General features: G+C 37.3%; 2 protein-coding genes across 7 annotated transcripts in view; both read left to right on the top strand.

The window, feature by feature from the left end:
* DIAPH2 (diaphanous related formin 2) overlaps window positions 1-19,130 on the top strand; it is a 942,090-nt gene that overhangs the window by 229,338 nt on the left and 693,622 nt on the right. The window lies entirely within an intron of this gene.
* Window positions 369-5,868, top strand: RPA4 (replication protein A4). Its single transcript, XM_049872899.1, is given in 6 exon segments — window positions 369-449; window positions 502-758; window positions 760-829; window positions 831-904; window positions 906-1,267; window positions 1,270-5,868. Coding segments are annotated over 6 exon segments (915 nt in total). The 3' UTR covers window positions 1,341-5,868.

Genomic DNA, 19,130 nt, shown 5'->3' with positions numbered 1-19,130 from the left:
TAAGATCTCTACACATGTAGACTATTGACTAACTACAAATGATTATTAAGGAAGAAGTCACTTGCCAATGGTGGATTCCGATAACTATTGTTCCTTTTTTAAGTGTAAAAAAAAAAAAACTTTCCATTAATAATAGGACGGAAAAAAGAAAAATCACCACCAGCTTCAAAAATCTCAGTTCAGTGGTTGGCTGATTGAATGAGTGAATAAGTCTTATCTTTTAAACAGTGACTATAGAAGAAGTTGTGGCATTCAAGAATTAAGAGAAAAAAAAAAAGATGCACTTTTTTTAAAGATGGCAGGAAAGGGTTGAAGTTGCACATGGAACTTTTCAAAAGTAGCTGTGCAACTGCACACTCCAACGAGTCATGAGAGCGGGTGAGAACCTGCCAGGTCCCAATTGGCCGAAGGCAGCTGCATTCTTGCAGCTGATTGGCTCTGGGGAAAGCGTGAGCCAATTGTGCTGCCAAGATCCAGGCAATCTGTTGTAGCCCTCAGTAGAGCTTGGAGCTGGCTTGGGGAACTCACTGTGGAGATCAGAGCCAAACCTCCTCACCTGCCAGAACTGTCGTTAAAGTGAGTAAGGGTAGATATGGGAGTTATAGAAGCTTGTCTGCTGTGGGTGGAGCCAGTGGGGGTAATGGCCAACCCTCTAGGGGAGGTGCAACTCCTCCTGCTAAGCCCGGAAGATCCAAATCTGGAATCCAGACCGTTATACATTGTTGTGTAAACCAGCTGCTCACCTCTACTCTCGTTGATAATGATTAGGGGAATTGAGATTTCCCAAGTCTCTATTGTGGGGATAATCAGGCAGGCTGAGAGGGCACCACAGTATATATATTCTTTACAAAATTAATGATATGACCTCGAAGCCTATCGAGGCGGGACAGTGGTTTGACAGAGATGATTCCGCTTCCAGTCAGAATATATGCCAAAGTGTTTGGCATCCTCAAATGTGCTGCCGAAGCAAAAAGCCTTGAGGTACTGAAAATTCATGTCGTGGAAGACATGAACAAGTTCACCACACGTGTTCTAGAAACTGTCAATGCGCACGTGATGCTGGATAAAGCCCACCAAGCCACCCTTGGGGAAAGTGTGCCTGTTGCCCCATCAGAAATGTATGACACCATCTATTACAGTGAGCACCACCTCAACTGCATCCCGTAGGAGGTGCTACGTTTTATTCACCAGTGTCCTCGACTTGAGGGAAAGAGCGCTCGGGAGCTCCAGATCGAGCTTCCCAGCGCGAGCATCAGAGCCATCAAGGAAGTGATTCCCTGACCATGGAGGGCCATGTCTGTTCTACTGTGGATAGGGAGCATTTTAAATCTGCTGACTGAGGCATCTAAAACACTCTTAATTTTTGGAAGACCCTTGTCTCCAGCTGTGAGTAATTTTGACCTGTTGACTTTTAGGAAGTAGGGTTTTTCAAGAAAAATATTAGCTGGCACCCTTTTGAAACTTTCTGCTTTTCCAACTGCTTTGAACTTTTCTGTTTTTCTAACTGTGTTTGAAACTCAGAAGGAGATAGTGATGGATAAATTGACTGAACGTTTTGAGGAATTACCAGCAAGCTAGTGAAAATGTTACAATGTAGATAAATTTGGTAGAGAAAAGGTACAGAAAGAGCTGAAAATTATTATTTAATTGTGTGGGAGCTTCTTTTTCTGAAATATCTATATATTAGAAGTATACATAGAAAGAGAACCAGCTAAGAGACCAAAAAAAAAAAAAAGTTTTCACACTAGACTTATTGTACACGTTTGGATTTAGCCTATTATGTTTTATCTCTTGATAAATATAATAACTGATTAGTTCCAATGTGTGCTAAAGATAGTGATTAATTCAAATGTTGAAGCGTTTATTGAGTGATTTTCTCTTATTACCATGGGTTTTTGTTTTTTAATATAAGACTATATGTCTAAATAATTACTTCACTTTTTGTAGGGTCATCTTTTAATATTTTTTCCCTTAAGGTGTGATGAAGTTTAACGATTATTTCAAATTCGATGTGATTATGTTTGGATGAAATTACTCTATTGTAGTTGCATGGTACATGGATGCCAGACTTTTTTGAAATTTTGATGTTCTGGTATATTATCTATGGTGCTAAATGCTCTGTTTTATGTACAACAGAGTCTTATAGTTCAGGCAAACAAATAAAAACCATTATTTTAGGAATATTAAGGTTACTAAGTTTAACAGAAATTTGTATTAAAATAGTTTTGCAAAATCTTGTTTGATTTTTTTTGTAAATACATTAAAAAGGCTTTTCTTGTATGTTCTTGAGTTTTAATAGTTTTACTTGTCCAGAAGAAATTTTTCTTTTCTATGTATGTTTTAATGATATATTTTAATGTAGCTTATATTAACTTTGTGAGATTTTAAAATAACTGACCTTTAAGTAAGCTCTCAGTTATATATTCACTAAAGATGGTGTTTTTCAATGTATTTGGTTTGTTATTTTTTTTAAAAAAAGTTACCATTGAGTCAGTCTGACTCATAGTGACCCAATAGGATAGAGTAGAACTGACCCATAGGGTTTCCAAGGAGCATCTGGCAAATTTCAGCTGCCTACCTGGTTAGCGACTGAACTCTTAACCACTGTGCCACCATAATATATATGTGTGTGTGTGTATATATATATATATGTACACATACATACACACACACATAAATACATATAGTTGGCCCCCCATATCTGCGGGTCATCCACAGGTTCTGCACCTGCAGATTCTACCAACTACAGATTGAAAATATTTTGAAAAAAAAAAAAGGAAAGTTCCGAAAAGCAAAACTTGAATTTGCCACAAGCTGAGCACTACGCTGAATCCATGTGAATGAAATGATGCGTAGGCATATTCTGCCTCCCACAATTTCACAGATGGCTCAGTCTCTCTCCAGCTCTCGTTGTTTGAGCGTTCTTCTCCTTGTGTCTTGTCATTGTTCCCTAAACAACACAGTGTAGTATAATAACTATTTATATAGTATTTATATTGTGTTAGGTGTTAGAAGTAATCTAGAGATGATTTAAAGCATACAGGAGGGTGTGTATAGGTTATATGAAAATACCACACCATTTTATATAAGGGACTCGAACAACCTCGGATTTTGGTATCTGCAGGGGGTTCTGGAACCAACCCCCTGTGGATATCGAGGGATTGTGTGTGTCTGTGTATATATGTATGTATATGTATGTGTGTGTGTGTTTACATATATATATATATATCAGATAGATAAAAGAGAAAAACTTAACTAGTTTTAATTGGATCATTAAAAGGGGGATGCAAAAACAGAAAATTCCTTAAATACACCATTGTCAGTATTCCATACTGTCAGGAAAACTATAAGTGCTTGCCATACCATGGGTCAGGTGGCTGTCCCAAATCCAGTCAGCTTTGTCTTTGGGGAAGGACAGTGAGGCAAGATTGTATGGTCCAGAATTTGTGCACATAGGGCTAATCCTTCACAAGGTGACTGTGTGGAGAACTCTCCCTAAGAAGGGGTTATGAACTTGTCAGGCACTAGCCAGTATAGTAACTTCAATAAAACGAGAAGAAAAGTTATTGCATAGAGAACCCCTTGAAGTCAAGGATTATGTTTTATTCATTGTATATATTCCGATTTAGCATTATTCCTTGTGGCATTCAAAGTTTAGTAAATGAGAAAAAGTAACACACTGCTACCATGAAGTGCCTCAAGTGTGTCTGTGTGTGTACATGTACATTTTGTAGAGAGGAGTAAAAAACAAGCAACACAAGTGTCCTTACTTTTCCTTTCAGTGTCCTGAGAATTCTTACCATAGCCTGGTAAACTACCTCCAAGCAGTGGTCTCTCCTCGACCTTTTGTATATCATTTGTCTCACTCTCTGTAAACTTTTTTTCTTCCTCCTCTCTGATAAGGGGATACACTCTCCAATCCACCCCTGCAAAAAAAAAAATAAAGAAGAAGGGTAGTGGTGGGATGTGTGCCTGTATCACGTATTTAAGTAAGTTTTGGAAGTCTTGTGTAATATTTTTTCCTCTTGGGTACTCACAGTGAATATTAGCATAGTTAAAAAAAACTTTTAGAAGTTCTGCAGGAAAGAACTTGTTTAACTTTGTCAACCCAGAGTTTCCATTTTTTTTCTGAATATATAAATAAAATCTCTTTTTATTCCTTGGAAATACCTGTGACCATTACCTAATATGGACTGTCATTCTATTTGCACCAGATTTAAAGCCAACTAACAGCCATAAGATTTTGCTGTCTATCCACCCTCTTCTTTGAAAGTCCCAATCTGCCTCACGGAAAACAACAAATAAACAACTAAACCAATATAGCAAACAACAGTGAACACTTGGCTACTAACCGAAAGGTTACCAATTAGAACCTACCACCCAGCAGCTCCACATGAGAAAGACCTGGCGATCTGCTCCTGTAAAGATAACAGCCCAGAAAACTCCATGAGGCAGTTCTACTCTGTCACATAGGGTTGCTATGAGTCAGAATGACTTGATGGCACCTAACAAGAACAACAGTAAACTTGGACCCAAACAAATAAAAGGAATTAAACAAGAGCTACCAAAAAAAAAAAAATCAGAAAAGGAGCTAACCAGTTTAAGAATAAACCCCCAAATGAGAGTAATTTATATAACAAGAAGGAAATTACACAGAAAATAAAAGCAAAATAGTCTGTAGAAGGATAAATCACCTTAAATGCACAGGGTCTTATATAAAGATAAAAAATTCCTGAAATTAAACAGGAATTGTCGGTTATTATACAAAGAAATATTTTCCTTAAGATCATTCAAATTAGAAAACTAAGGTAAATTTCATCTGGATAAAAAACATTAACTAGGATATATGAGGAAACCTTGGTGGTGTGATGGTTAAGAGCTATGGCTACTAACCAGAAGGTCTGCAGCTCAAATCGACCAGGCGCTTCTTGGAAACCCTATGGGACGGTTCTACCCTGTCCTGCAGGGTTGCAATGAGTTAGAATTGGATATGAGAAAAAGTAGAATTCTAGGTTTGAAGGAGCCCTGGTGGCGGAGTGACTAAGCGCTTGATTGCTAACCCAAAGTTCTGTGGTTCAAACCCACCAGGCACTCTGTAGGAGAAAGATGTGTAGTCTGCTTCCTTAAAGATTACAGACTTGGAAACCCTATGGGGCAGTTGTACTCTGTCCTGTAGGGTTGTTATGAGTAGGAATTGACTCAATGGCAATGGAATTTTTTTTTTTAATGTAGGTTTATCATCCCTTAAATTTTGTTGGCCTTGCTCCCATTATAGAGGAAAAATATTCCCTAACACTAAATTCTGAAAGACAATATGTTATATGATAGAGTCACACTGGACGGCGGGCCATGAGATCTGAGTTCTAGTACTTGATAGCTCACCCTGTTACCTCAGTCCTTCAGTGGACGTTTTTGGGGCTCAGTTTCTTCATATGTAAATAAGATTGGAGTTTTCAAGCTCTAAAATTCCATGGTTTTATTTCCATTTGCTTAGTTCCAATCCAGTTACCTTTGCTATTGGAACCAGATTAGTGTTTAGAAATATTTTAAAAAGTTAGAAAAATGATGATCCATAAAACTTAAAGATTTCCCAGCATTCTGTTATTTTCTTGCATTTAAAAATATTTAACTGATTCCAGACAGATATTTATAATTTCCTTTAAGATGTTAGAGACCTGGTGTCTGAATGGTTAAGCACTGGGCTGCTAACCCAAAGGTTGGTGGTTTAAACTCGCCAGCTGTTCCAAGGGAGAAAGACCTGGCAATCTGCTCCCATAAAGACTTAAAAAAGATTACAGCCTAGGAAACCCTATGGGGCAGTTATACTCTGTCTCAGTTGGAATCAACTGGATGGCAATGAATTTTTGGGGGGGGGGGAGGGCAGTTTAAGATCAAGAAGAAAGCAATTTCTAAGTCTCTGTTACATACTGTTTTTAGAACCTGATGTTCATTAGAACATGGGCATTAGCCCTCATGGCTGATTTTCTTCCTTACCACATTTTAACTAGTTTCTTTTCGTTCAGCCCCAGTAAAAAAAGGAAGTCAGCCCATAAATAAATAAATGTGTGTGTTTATATATGTGTGGGTGTGTATGTGTGTATAAAATATAGCTTTGTTAAACATACTCAAAGCACAGTCATTTCAGAATATGATATGAAGTCATGAGTTCCAGATTCTTAGGGCATTTAATCAGATGGTACAAGGCTCTGAGAAAGTCATTCATTATAGTACTTTCTGCTAAAGGCAAATATTTTTTTTTAATTCCTGCTAACAGCGGTTGTTAACTGGTGACATCCCAAATCACTCCCTTAGTATACATCTCCTCAGTATTTTTACTGTGTGTGTGTGTGTGTGTGTGTGTGTATATATATATATATAAATAACTGTATATATTCACCTGCACCTTCTTAAGCTCTATAATAGTTTCATGCATGCAGTCTGTTTTTCTCATTTAAATTTTAGACTCCTCTGCTAAGGGACCCTTTCCCCCTCTTGTTTGTTTCATTATGACTGGTACTGTGTGATACAATAATGTGTGATTTGATGTGGCTGTTGACCCACCATCAGTAACAACCTGTGCTTCCAACCTCTCCAGTACAGAAGATGAATTTGCATTAATCTGGCACTACCTTGTGGCCATGCATTTTTAGATGTAATCAGAAAAACAGAATGATGCTAACTTCCTCCTCACAGGAATGAAACCTATTGGTTAGATTCAAACCGTATTCATAAGCTACAGACAACTTAGCATGCTTTACACAACAGTCTTTTTATGGTTACATGGTGAATTAATGAAATTGAATGTTTACAAGTCTATTTAACACTCTAAAAATCCATGTGGTTTGACTGTAAAATAAATCCCAATCTGCCATCACAAATTGCATTAGACTTTGCACATACCATGATCTGTGTGTGATTTAGAATGTGGACTATGTTGTTTACAGATTTTTGCTCATATGCCTTTACTAAGGAAAGGAAGCAATGCCTCCTGAGAAATGACCACTGAGTTTGGACAATTTTAATCCCAGCCAACCCATTATAGGATGTGTAGGTAGTTGGTAATATGTTTTATGAAGATTCAAAGAAATAGGTAGCAAGAAATCTTTGTCACTAAGGTTTCTCACATATGACAGAAAAACAGCAAATGCTGGTTTGAAGAATAGTATCACAGAGTTGTGATCGTGTTGGATTCTCTTCAGAGTTGTTGCTGAAATTGCCTCACAGTTTGAGGGGTATTTTACCCCACTAGGAAACTGTTTTTTTCTGTTTTGTTTGGAATGTAGTTATCTGCTAAATTCATGGTAGAGTGTCTCTGTTCACTTTCTGTGATGATAGCTTCCTCAGCCGATGTTGCCAAGCAGGTGAAAACATATCCTTTAGAGTTTATAAATGTGCAGATATTTGCATTACTTCTGGAATACTTGTTTTTACTTGATATTTTCATTCCATTTGGATTTAAACATATTCTAGCATATTAACAAATACACATTTTATTATAATCATTGTAATGAAAATAGCTGACTCTTGACAGAAATACAAATTAGGAATGGAAAGCACTTTCTGAATTATGGGTGTTAGTAAGCATTTAAGCAGCCTATATTAAACTTATTAAAAGCTTCGCAAAGCAGCCACTACTTTCACTGCTTAGAGAGTTAATTTAAAGGTAGGTGCAGATTCATAATCTTAGAACGTTTTGCAGGGGACTACCTATAAAAAACTGAATAATGAGAATAATTTTTTACGATACAGAAGTGTGAACAGAGCTTAAAATTGTGAGCACATCTCATAAGAGCATTATCAGCAGTATTACTAAAGCAGGGCTGTCTGTTGTTGGTATTTTAAATTTGTTTGCTTTAGCTTTCAAGTGCATAAATCATTTTAGTAGACCACTAGTACATTTATCCCTAGAATAGAAAAATAGTGAATTCATTGCAGCTATGTCAATTTATATGCTTCTTTTTAAATCTTGGGCAACAATTTGAATTAACATCGGCCATATCCAACCTCATTTGAGTAAGTTGGCACTATAAATATTAAGTAACTTCAAATTTTTCATGATACATTATTAACTTCAAAATACAATTTTGACTTCAGGAAGATGCAGTTTATACCTCGGAATAAAAGCAAACTATATCTGTGTGTCCTATATTAGCCTTAAAGAATTAGAAACAGCAGATACTCATCCCAATTTCTGAAGTGTTGTTTTAGTAGGAGAAAATATTAAGACGTTTAATGTAAGCGGTAGCAGAGGTGAGGCAAAGATGGCAGAGTAGTCAGATGCTTCCTGTCATCCCTCTTATAACAAAGACCTGAAAAAACGAGTGAATCGATTATATATGACAATCCAGGAGTACTAGACATCAAAGAGAAAGTTAAGGAGTCGGACTGAGCGGCAGAGGGAGGGAAGGATAGTTTAGAAGCAGTGAGAATTTGCCAGACCTGACCTGGCCGACACACTGGTGCGCACAAGCTGAGACAAGCAGTAACGCTTGGGTCAAATTTTCCACACTGGGAGAAACCGAGTGGCAAAGAGTCTGCACAATCCTACGGAATCAGGGGAAAGCTGTGCTAGATCTGAAAAAATTAAGTGTAACTGTATAACCTATGGCACAGGATCAAAAAAAACCCTTGCCGCTCTGGGAAGTACCTCTCTCCCATTCACCTGCCCCCACCCTGCTCTGCTCTGGCTTCAGTGATAGCTGAATGGTGCTGGCATAACTGGATACCCATCTGCAAAAAAGTGAAACAAGGCCCATACCTCACAGCATATAAAAAAGTAACTCAAAATGGATCAATGACCTAAGTAGGAATCTAAAACGATGAAGATTATGGAAGAAAAATAGGGACAATGTTAGGAGCCCTAATATAAGGCATAAACAGAATATAAAACATAGCTAACAATGCACAAATACCAGAAGAGAAACTAGGTAACTGGGAGCTCCTAAAAATCAAACACTTAAGCTCATCAAAAGACTTAACCAAAATGGTAAAAAGACAACCTACAGACTGGGAAAAATTTTTGGCTACTACATATCAGATCAAGGTCTAATCTCTAAAATCTATAAGACACTGGAAAACCTCAACAACAAAATGACAAATAACCCAATTAAAAAATGAGGAAACGATATGAACAAGCAATTCACCAAAGAAGACATTCAGGTGGCTAATAGATAATATGAGGAAATGCTCATGATCATTAGCCATTAGAGAAATGCAAATCAAAACAATGAGATACCATCTCACCCCAACAAGGCTAGCGTCAATCAAAAAACACAAAATAATAAATGTTGGAGAGGTTGTGGAGAGACTGGAATGCATATTCACTGCTGATGGGAATGTAAAATGGTACAACCACTTTGGAAGTTGAATTGGTGCTTTCTTAAAAAGCTAGAAATAGAACTACCATACAATCCAACAATCCCACTCCTTGGAATATATCCTAGAGAAATCAGAGCTGTCACACCAGTAGATATATGCACACCCATGTTCATTGCAGCACTGTTCACAATAGCAAAAAGATGGCAGCAACCTAGGTGTCCATCAACCAACGAACGAATAAGCAAATTATGGTATATACACACAATGGAATACTCTGCAGCAATAAGGAACAGTGAGGAATCTGGGAAACATCTCACAGCATGGATGAATCTGGAAGGCATGCTGAGTGAAATTAGTCACAAAAGGGCAAATATTGTATGAAACCACTATTATAAGAACTCAAGAAAAGGTTTAAACACAGAAGAAAACATTCTTTGATGGCTCTGAGGGTGAGGAGGGAGGGAGAAGGGAATTCACTTACTAGACAGTAGGTAAGAATTATTTTAGATGAAGGAAGGACAACACACAATACAAGAGAGGTCAGCACAACTGAATTAAGCCAACAGCTAAGAAGTTTCCTGAACGCAACAAAACACTTTGAGGGACAGAGTAGCAGGGGCAGGGATCTGAGGACCATGGTTTCAGGGGACATCTAGGTCAATGGGCATAACAAAGTTTATTAAGAAAATATTCTGCATCCCACTCTCGTGAGTGGCGTCTAGGGTCTTCACAGCTTGCAAGCGGCCACCTAAGATGCATCAATTGGTCTCAACCTATCTGGAGCAAAGGAGAATGAATAACACAAGACACAAGGAAAATATTAGCCCAGGAGACAAAGGGTCAAATAAACCGGAGACTCCTTCAGACTGAGGCAAGAAGAATTTGATGGTGCCTGGCTATCACCAGTGATGGCCCTGACAGAGAACACAACAGAGAATCCCTGATGGAGCAGGAGAAAAGTGTGATGCAGAACTCAAATTCTAGTAAAAAGACCAGACTTAATGGTTTGGCTGAGACTAGAGTAACTCCAGAAAACATGGCCCCTGGACTCTTCTGTTAACCCAGAACTAAACCATTCCCCAAGCCAACTCTTCAGACAAAGATTAGAATGGAGTATAAAACATAAAATCATACTTGTGAAGAGTGTGTTTCTTAGTTTAAGTAGATACAGCAGACTAAATGGGCAGCTCCTGTCCAGAGGCGAGATGAGAAGGCAGAAAAGGATAGGAGCTGGTCGAATGGACACAGGAAACCTGGAGTGGAAAGGGGGAGTTTTCCTATCACATTATAGGGATTGCAACTAGGGTCAGATAATAATACGTGTATAAATTTTTGTATGAGAAATTAACTTGAGCTATAAACTTTCACCTAAAGCACAATAAATTAAAATAAATAAATAAATGGTGGCTCAGCTTTTGTGATGGCATTTTATTATTATATGACATTTATAAGCTCTACCAAGGCAATACATTTTCTCATGTAAATGATATGTTTTATGTTAGAAAGCCAATTTATATATTCAAAATCAGCTAAAATAATTAGAAACTTTTAACTGGACATGTGGTTATAAAGGTTATGTAGCAGCAGAGTCTAGGTGTACTATTTAAATGGATTTCTTAATGGAAGACTAACTTTCCTCTGTTTAAAAACATTTTACATGTGTTCTATTTTATATTCTATAATTAGTCAAAGTCAATCTTTGGAAGGACATGCTTATAAGTAATTGTCACTTCAAATATTTACATTTCCTGAACTATATAAATTAATTTTAATAAAGTCTTGGACAAAAGGACTAATGGACCACAAGTACCACAGCCTCCACCAGGCTGAGTCCAGCACAACTAGATGGTGCCCGGCTACCACCACCTACTGCTCTGACAGGGACCACGCTAGAGAGTCCAGGACAGAGCTGGAGGAAAATGTAGAACAAAATTCTAACTCACAAAAGAGACCAGACTTACTGGCCTTTGAGAGACTGGAGAAACTCTGAGAGTATGGCCCCTGGACAGACTTTTAGCTCAGTAATGAAGTCACTCCTAAGGTTTACCCTTCAGCCAAAGATTAGACAGGACCATAAAACAAAATGAAAGTAAATGGACACACTAGCCGAGGTGCAAGGATGAGAAGTCAGGAGGGGACAGGAAAGGTGGTAATGGGGAGCCAAGGGTCGAGAAGGGAAGGGAAGAGTGTTGACATGCCATGGGGGTTGGCAACCAGTGTCACAAAGCAGTATTTATATTAATTGTTTAACAAGAGCCAGTTTGCTCTGAAAACCTTCATCTAAAGTATATGTATTAAAAAAAGGTCTTTGACACACAGAGTTTGTATATTTCTCCTTTCCTTTTGGGGTTCTCACCATCAAGTGATCACTTGATATGCACTGCTACTAACTTATAATAGGAAATGTAGATCTCTGTCTTAGTCATCTAGTGCTGCTCTAACAGAAATACCACAAGTGGATGCCTTTAACAAAGAAAAATGTATTTTCTCTTGGTCTAGTAGGCTAGAAGTCTAAATTCAGGGCACTGGCACCAGAGGAAGGCTTTTTTTCTTTGTCAGCTCTGGAGGAAGGTACTTGTCATCAGTCTTCCCTTGGTATGGGAGGATCTCAGTGCAGAAACCTCAGGTCCAAAGGATGTGCTCTGCTCCTGGTGCTACTTTCTTGGTGCTATAGGATCCCTGTTCTCTGCTAGCTTCCCTTTCATCTCTTGAGAGATAAAAGGTTGTGCAGGCCACACCCCAGGGTAACTCCCTTTACATTGGATCAGGGATATGACCTTGTAAGGGTGTTAAAATCCCACCCTGATCTTCTTTAAGATAAAATTACAATCGCAAAATGGAGGACAGCCCCAGAATACTGGGATTCATGGCCTAACCAAGTTGATACACACATTTTTGGGGGACATAATTCAGTGCATGATGATATCCTACTACCATTAAGGCAGGGGTACAATTAAAAACTCCAAGTAAACAAGAAGAGAGGGTGGTATTAAAACACAAACAAAAGAAAACCTTAGGTCAGTGCCCAGTAATGATCTCAGTATAAAATAGTTGGAAGTTTCTTTGCAGCCAAAGGTAGGTTGGGGAAGACAGAATAATGAGAGACATCGCCGTTGTCTGATGCATGACCGTGCATCAGTCTGTTTCAGGAGACACAGTCTTCCTAATGCTGAACTCAGAGAATTTTATTTTGTGGTTCTTTAAATGAGGGATGTTGAACAACACAGTAGAGTGAGTTCTTCACAGTTTTGAATAGTGTACAGAGATTTTCTATGAGTGTCCATTTCCTCTATGGGGCTTTGATTTAAAAAAAAAAAATCAAGGTCATGGTGTTTTGACAAAGACCCAGAGTAACAGTACTGTTTTGCAGCTTTCTAGTAATGTATCCTGCCACCAAGGTGTGCTTGAGAAATATCCCTTTGGCTCTCTCCCTGGAACATCTGTCATCTTAGCTGGACTTTTGATAGGAGCTAGATAGCTGACAATTCACAATTAAGATGCCAGAAAGCACCTGGAGTGCAGGTATTCTTGTGAGGTAGATTGAAAGGAGATCCATGTGTATTAGATAACAGTGTTCGCTCTGTGACCCCAGCAGTTCGATTGGTGTTAGATAATGGACAGCTAATTTTGGGAGATTTCCCACCTGGTCAGCAAAGCTATATAGGTGCATCGCGTCTCACATTAGGCAGTTTAAACCTGAAAATCTTTTGTTGAAATTGAATGCATGATGTCAGAATAGAGAAGGCGGCATAACATTATAGTGTACTTTTTAAAAGTAAATCAGTGTTAAGTGATGTAGCTTACTGGCCTGACATATGAATATGAATCTAAACCTTGAAACACTCAGAATCATGTCACTCCTATTTGTTAGCTCTGTTAAACAACATTCAGTGTTACTGAAAATATGCAGATTGGTTCTACTTCTGTCTATTTTGGGGAATACTACGTGAGTACCAAGTACTGTTCTCGGTAAGGCTATGTGCCTAACCATACCTCCTTTAATACTTGATCCCAAGAGAGTTTCCTGGAGAGAATTTCTTAAAATGACATGTTCAACATTTATTTATCCAGAAGTATTTAAGACTAGAATGCTATAGTTAAACAGAATTAAAAAAAAAATTTATCATAAATTTCTGTTTGTAAATTAGCAATTGTCAAAGAATAATAATACCCTGATACGGATCCAGCATTAAAACTATATTAAACATTAATGAATTTTTCTTCAATGTAGAAAATGCTTATGAATTTTATAGTGACTTTAAGGTCTGTATTCTCAACGTTAATTAAAATGGCATAATACTTTAAATGTAAGTGGTATGGGACAGTGAACTGGGAGTATTCTGTAACCTTATGGCGTACTTTGTGCCTTAAAAATCTGTCAGTTTATTTTTTCATCATTACTTCTGGGAATAGAATGCAGAATGTGTTGTGGTGAGTTGTTATTTCGTGGGCTTTCCATTAATTTTATTTTCTGTTTTTTTTATATTATTCGCATATGATAGTTATGATTTTAAATGTTGAAATCATGTCTTAATATTGCTGATGACAGTAGTTTGACTCCAGTGTTCCACCTTAATACATTTCCCAATCCTTTCTAAGTATCTTGAAAAGTTGGAGTACTAGAAGTTAATAATAGACTGCTTTAGAATGATTAATTTTGATGAGCAAGAGAAAATTCAGTATATAGATTGATTTTTCTAACATGTGACTGAAAATTTCTGAAGCATCTCAACATGAGAAATACTAGATAGCACAGTGGAGAAATAAGCACCATACTGGACACCTACTCTGAAGCTATATATAAGCATGTTGCTGGACTTTTTTTAGTTTGTGGGCTCACAACAGGACATCATGCTTGGTAAAGTAGAGGGTCAGCAAAAAAAGAAGACGACCCTCAATGAGATGGATTAAAGCAGTGGCTGTAACAATGGGCTCAAACATAACAATGATTGTGAGGATGGCACAGGATGGGGCTGTTTTGTTCTGTCATACATAGGGTCGCTGTGGGTTGGAACCAACCTGACAGCACCTAACAACAGTAAGAACAATAGTATTAAGGAATGTTTTTTTTTTTTTTAAATAATCTCCTCTTTTATGTTCTTTGTCTTAGAGAGCTCATCCATCCATTCAGGGTTTGGCTCTGATCTCTGTGTATATGATTTGGAGTCTCCACTGACATTTGCTGTTCATCATTTTTGCCCATCTTTTCATTTGCAGTATCTCTTGCGTTGTTTTTACATTTCTATTGCCAGTAGTCTAATTCAGGCCTCACTCCGTTCAGAGACTTGAATTGATAAAAGACTCTTATTTTTCCAGCTAAAAGAGGCCATTAAACAAACAAACAAAAAACCCAAACCTGTTGACGTTGAGTCGATCCTGACTCATAGCAACCCCAGTGGACAGAGTAAATCCGCCCCATATGATTTCCAAGGAGCACCTGGTGTATTCAAACTGCCGACCTTTATGGTTAGCAGCCTTAGCTCTTAATCACTATGCCACTAGGGTTTCCAAAAGAGGTCATTGGGTTTATTAGTCAAAGTGAGTAAGGGAAAGCACAAGGCAATCAGAGAAGTCTAGAAAGTCAGGAGGAAGGAACCTTAAAATGGCTGACTGTGTTGTTCCTGCTGGTAATGATGCAAATAAGGCTAAGCAAGGATTTTTATTCCCAAATTAATAATAAGTGGCTCTATTTTTTCCAGGTGATTCCTAATTCTTGTATTTCGTGTCAGGGAAAATATCAATTAACAGTTAAGTAGAAGTTTACAGATATGTTTTTCAATGGCATGGCTAGATCTCATAAGAACGAATTGCAGCATGATAAGGCTCTGCTGTCAATGCTGAACAATTAAATATTTTATCACTACATGGGAAACAAGAAGTATTTTTGGCCATTCTTAATGTTTCTATTATCTTACTAAAGTTTCCCTTGTCTTGATGACGAAACCCAGAATAAATCATTAAAAAACAAACAAAAAAACTCACTGGTATTGCTTTCATTTCACAATATACCCACTGATGATATTTTTATGAATTCTAGGTTTTTTCCCATGTACAATCACAAATGGAAAATAACCAAAATACTTGAAACCATTAATTGACAATTTTTACATTAGTTGTTGATAATATAGTTGAATGAAAGGCCTGTAAAAGTTGAGGAGTGCTGGATTCTAATTATGCCATTGCCATTAACAAGCCCTGTGACCTAAGACAAGTCACTAAACTTTTTTAGTTTCCTCATATGTAAAATGAAGGACTCAATATGGGATAATTTAGTTTGATTTCACACCAATAAGTCTACTCTTATCAGTGTGTGTTCTTTCATGGAGGTTTGTTCATTCATTAATGGTAAATGAAGATAAAACCATGTTGTTAATTTAAATTGTTTGTGTTCATTTTGGCTTTCAACTGTTCCAGTTGAAAAAAAAGAGTGTCCTTGTCATTTTGAAGAAGGTCAAAGTTATTTCAGCAATTAAAACATTCTTTCTTCAAAAAGCATTTATTTGTTCTGAAAGATTTATCAAGTATGAATGGATACCTTTTATACATAGCTGTGTCTCTAGATTTTTTCTGAAAATAAGTGCAAGCCTGGTTGAAAATTATAGAAGGCTAATATTTCTTTCTTAGGTATTTTATACTGCAGCTAGTCCTATAAAGATTTTGTCTATATCTTATGAACATGTTTGTTATTATTGTTGTTATTCCTTTAAACCAAAACCAAGCCAGTTGCCATGGAGTTGATTTTAACTCATGGCTATCCCATGTGTATCAGAGTAGAACGATGCTCCATAGATTTTCAGTGGCTGATTTTTCAGGAGTAGATTGCCAGGCCTTTCTTCTGAGGCACCTCTTGGTGGACTCATACCACCAACTTTTTGGTTAGCTGCCTACCACTTTAACTATTTGCAGCACCCAGGGATTCCCCGATGGTATATATCACTGTGGTAGAGAAAAATAATTAGTACATTTGGTTTAATTTGTCTTAGATAAGCTTTAACAATTCACAAGTTGTCTAATGATGGACTATTAAATATTTTGAATGTTCATTGTTCAATAAGTATATTTTGAAAAAAATTTATTAATGTTGGCTGCATTAAGGCATTTAACCGTGGCTTGGTTTAAAAGTGCCTGTGAATGTCTCTGGGTGGTGCAAACTGTTTGCACTTGACTACTAATTGAAAAGGTGGCATTCCCTCCCACTGAGCAACACTGGCGATCTGCTTCCCTAAAGATTAAAAAAAAAATTACAGCCCAGAAAAATCCTATGGAGCTCAGTTCTACTTTGTAACACTTGTGGTCGCCATGAATTGGAATTGACTTCTTGGCAACGGGTTTTTTTTTTTTTTTAAGAGTGCACGTACGTGTGCATAGACACATACAAAATATCCATGCTTTCTTTCCCAGGTCTGGGTGGAAGAGGTTTTAAAATATTACATAAAAATAAAGCAGAAAAGACTAAAACAATTACCATTACAGATCGTTTCAGCAAGAAGAAAACATTTAGATTTGTTAAGATATATCCACAATGAGGAATTATAGAAATGGTTCTTTTTAGATTTGGTTGCAGTTATCCTGAATAAAAATATTCATGAGTGTTAACTTTCTTTGATCTTTGTCCATGTAGCTATCACACTCTATAATGAGTCTTTAATTACATGTTTTTGAAACTGCACCTGGCAAGTAAAAAGGACTGTTGCATTTCTGTTGTTCAGTCATCAAATAGCAATTACCCATCAACTCTCCTTACCCCTGTCACCGTGAAAGAAAATTCATTTAACTTCTCTGCTGCCCACCAGAATCAGACGGTATAACGTACAAATTAGTTTAGGGAAAAAAAAGGGAAACGTGCGGGTGGTATATGCTGATGCCTCTGTTTTCCGCCTTGCATTCAAAGAATGTTTTACTTACCTTATTCACAAAAGATAAACTGGGTGTCAGCTCTATTTAGTAATTTCCAGGGTTTATAGATTAGAATGTGATTTATTGGAGTAACTTCATTTTAACAAAATTTCACTAAAGTAAAAGAAATTAGATGTCCTGTGGAGTGCGTGGTGGAGTTTTCACTGTATTGCTTAAGGTAGGGAAGTAAAGCAGTACATTTTCCTTGTGTAGTTAAAATTTTAAGTTTGCCTAGTTGTATGAAGACACCTTTAGTAAGTGCCCTAACGTAATTATATTTATATTTCAAACATATGAAGAAAGTTTAAAATATGCCTTTAGCTTTTGCTTGAATATTTGGGATGCTCTTTTCCCACTTGTTTTCCCTCTATTAACTGCAGATTGAAGACTATTTTCATTTTCATTCACATTTTTTATAGATATTTTTGCATTATGAGGGAAGACAGTCTCTTATACTGTTCTAACAATAATTTTGAAGGGTGGTGGGGAGGAAAATAGTCTTTATTGCGTGACTTGTTAGACATTTTAACAGATTTGATCTTAAACCATTTCTTTGACTATATCCAAAGTAATTTAGACAGCTTAAGAAACTAATTTTAATGCTTAAGGAAATTTTATCCTTTCAGAGGGAATTTTTTTTTATTAACTTTTATTGAGCTTCAAGTGAACGTTTACAAATCAAGTCAGACTGTCACATATAAGTTTATATACATCTTACTCCGTACTCCCACTTGTTCTCCCCCTAATGAGTCAGCCCTTCCAGTCTCTCCTTTCGTGACAATTTTGCCAGCTTCCAACTCTCTCTATCCTCCCATCCCCCCTCCAGACAGGAGATGCCAACATAGTCTCAAGTGTCCACCTGATATAATTAGCTCACTCTTTATCAGCATCTCTCTCCTACCCACTGTCCAGTCCCTTCCATGTCTGATGAGTTGTCTTCGGGAATGGTTCCTGTCCTGTGCCAACAGAAGGTTTGGGGACCATGACCGCCGGGATTCCTCTAGTCTCAGTCAGACCATTAAGTCTGGTCTTTTTATGAGAATTTGGGGTCTGCATCCCACTGATCTCCTGCTCCCTCAGGGTTTCTCTGTTGTGCTCCCTGTCAGGGCAGTCATCGATTGTGGCCGAGCACCAACTAGTTCTTCTGGTCTCAGGATGATGTAGGTCTCTGGTTCATGTGGCCCTTTCTGTTCAGAGGGAATATTTTACTTAAAATATTGCCCTCAAGAGATTTTTGCATGTACCTTAGGCATTTATAATTTGTTGGGAATGTGTAAGAGGAAGTTGCTTTTGTATAATATACGCAACTAGAAAGAGCATACATCCTCCGTTGGAAGGAAGTCTTAAAAACGTGCGAGTAGCATGAAACAGAGCAGAATGTTTCCAATGAGACCTGATGGGGCAAATAAATGCAGCAAGGTGAAACCCTTTTAAGTGAGTAACAAAGATTAAAGAGAAAGATGCAATGTCTTTTTTGGTGTTTTTTGAGGAGAGTGAGATCTATCTCAGAATTAAGTCAAAACCATGAGAGAAGTAGCTGGACAATTGATGTATCCAACACTGCCATGAATCAGGTGAAAGAAAAGGGTCAGTGCACATCATGTTTCAAAGGTATATCTGCACATATATCTAGAAATGGCAATTTTGCATCTAATAATTGATCAGAGATAGTTCATGCACTAGTCTACCATAGCGAATAGTTTCCAAGGTCATTGAAGTACCCAAAATTATTGTACTTACTTTCATGTAGACAAACCTGAATGGAAATACATGGTTTTGTTGGACTAAGATCAAGTCAGTTGAAAATAAAACCGAAAAAATAGCATATACAAATTCATGTTGCTGTTTTATTTTTTAATGGATGCATATATTGACAGTTGAATTATCTGTGAAGCTCATTCATTTGAACTGAAAGA

The sequence above is a fragment of the Elephas maximus genome, chromosome X (genome assembly GCF_024166365.1).
Source record: "Elephas maximus indicus isolate mEleMax1 chromosome X, mEleMax1 primary haplotype, whole genome shotgun sequence".
Classification (NCBI taxonomy): Eukaryota; Metazoa; Chordata; class Mammalia; order Proboscidea; family Elephantidae; genus Elephas; species Elephas maximus.
Note: the sequence above shows the minus strand (reverse complement) of the source record. Positions and strands in the feature narration are given on the sequence as shown.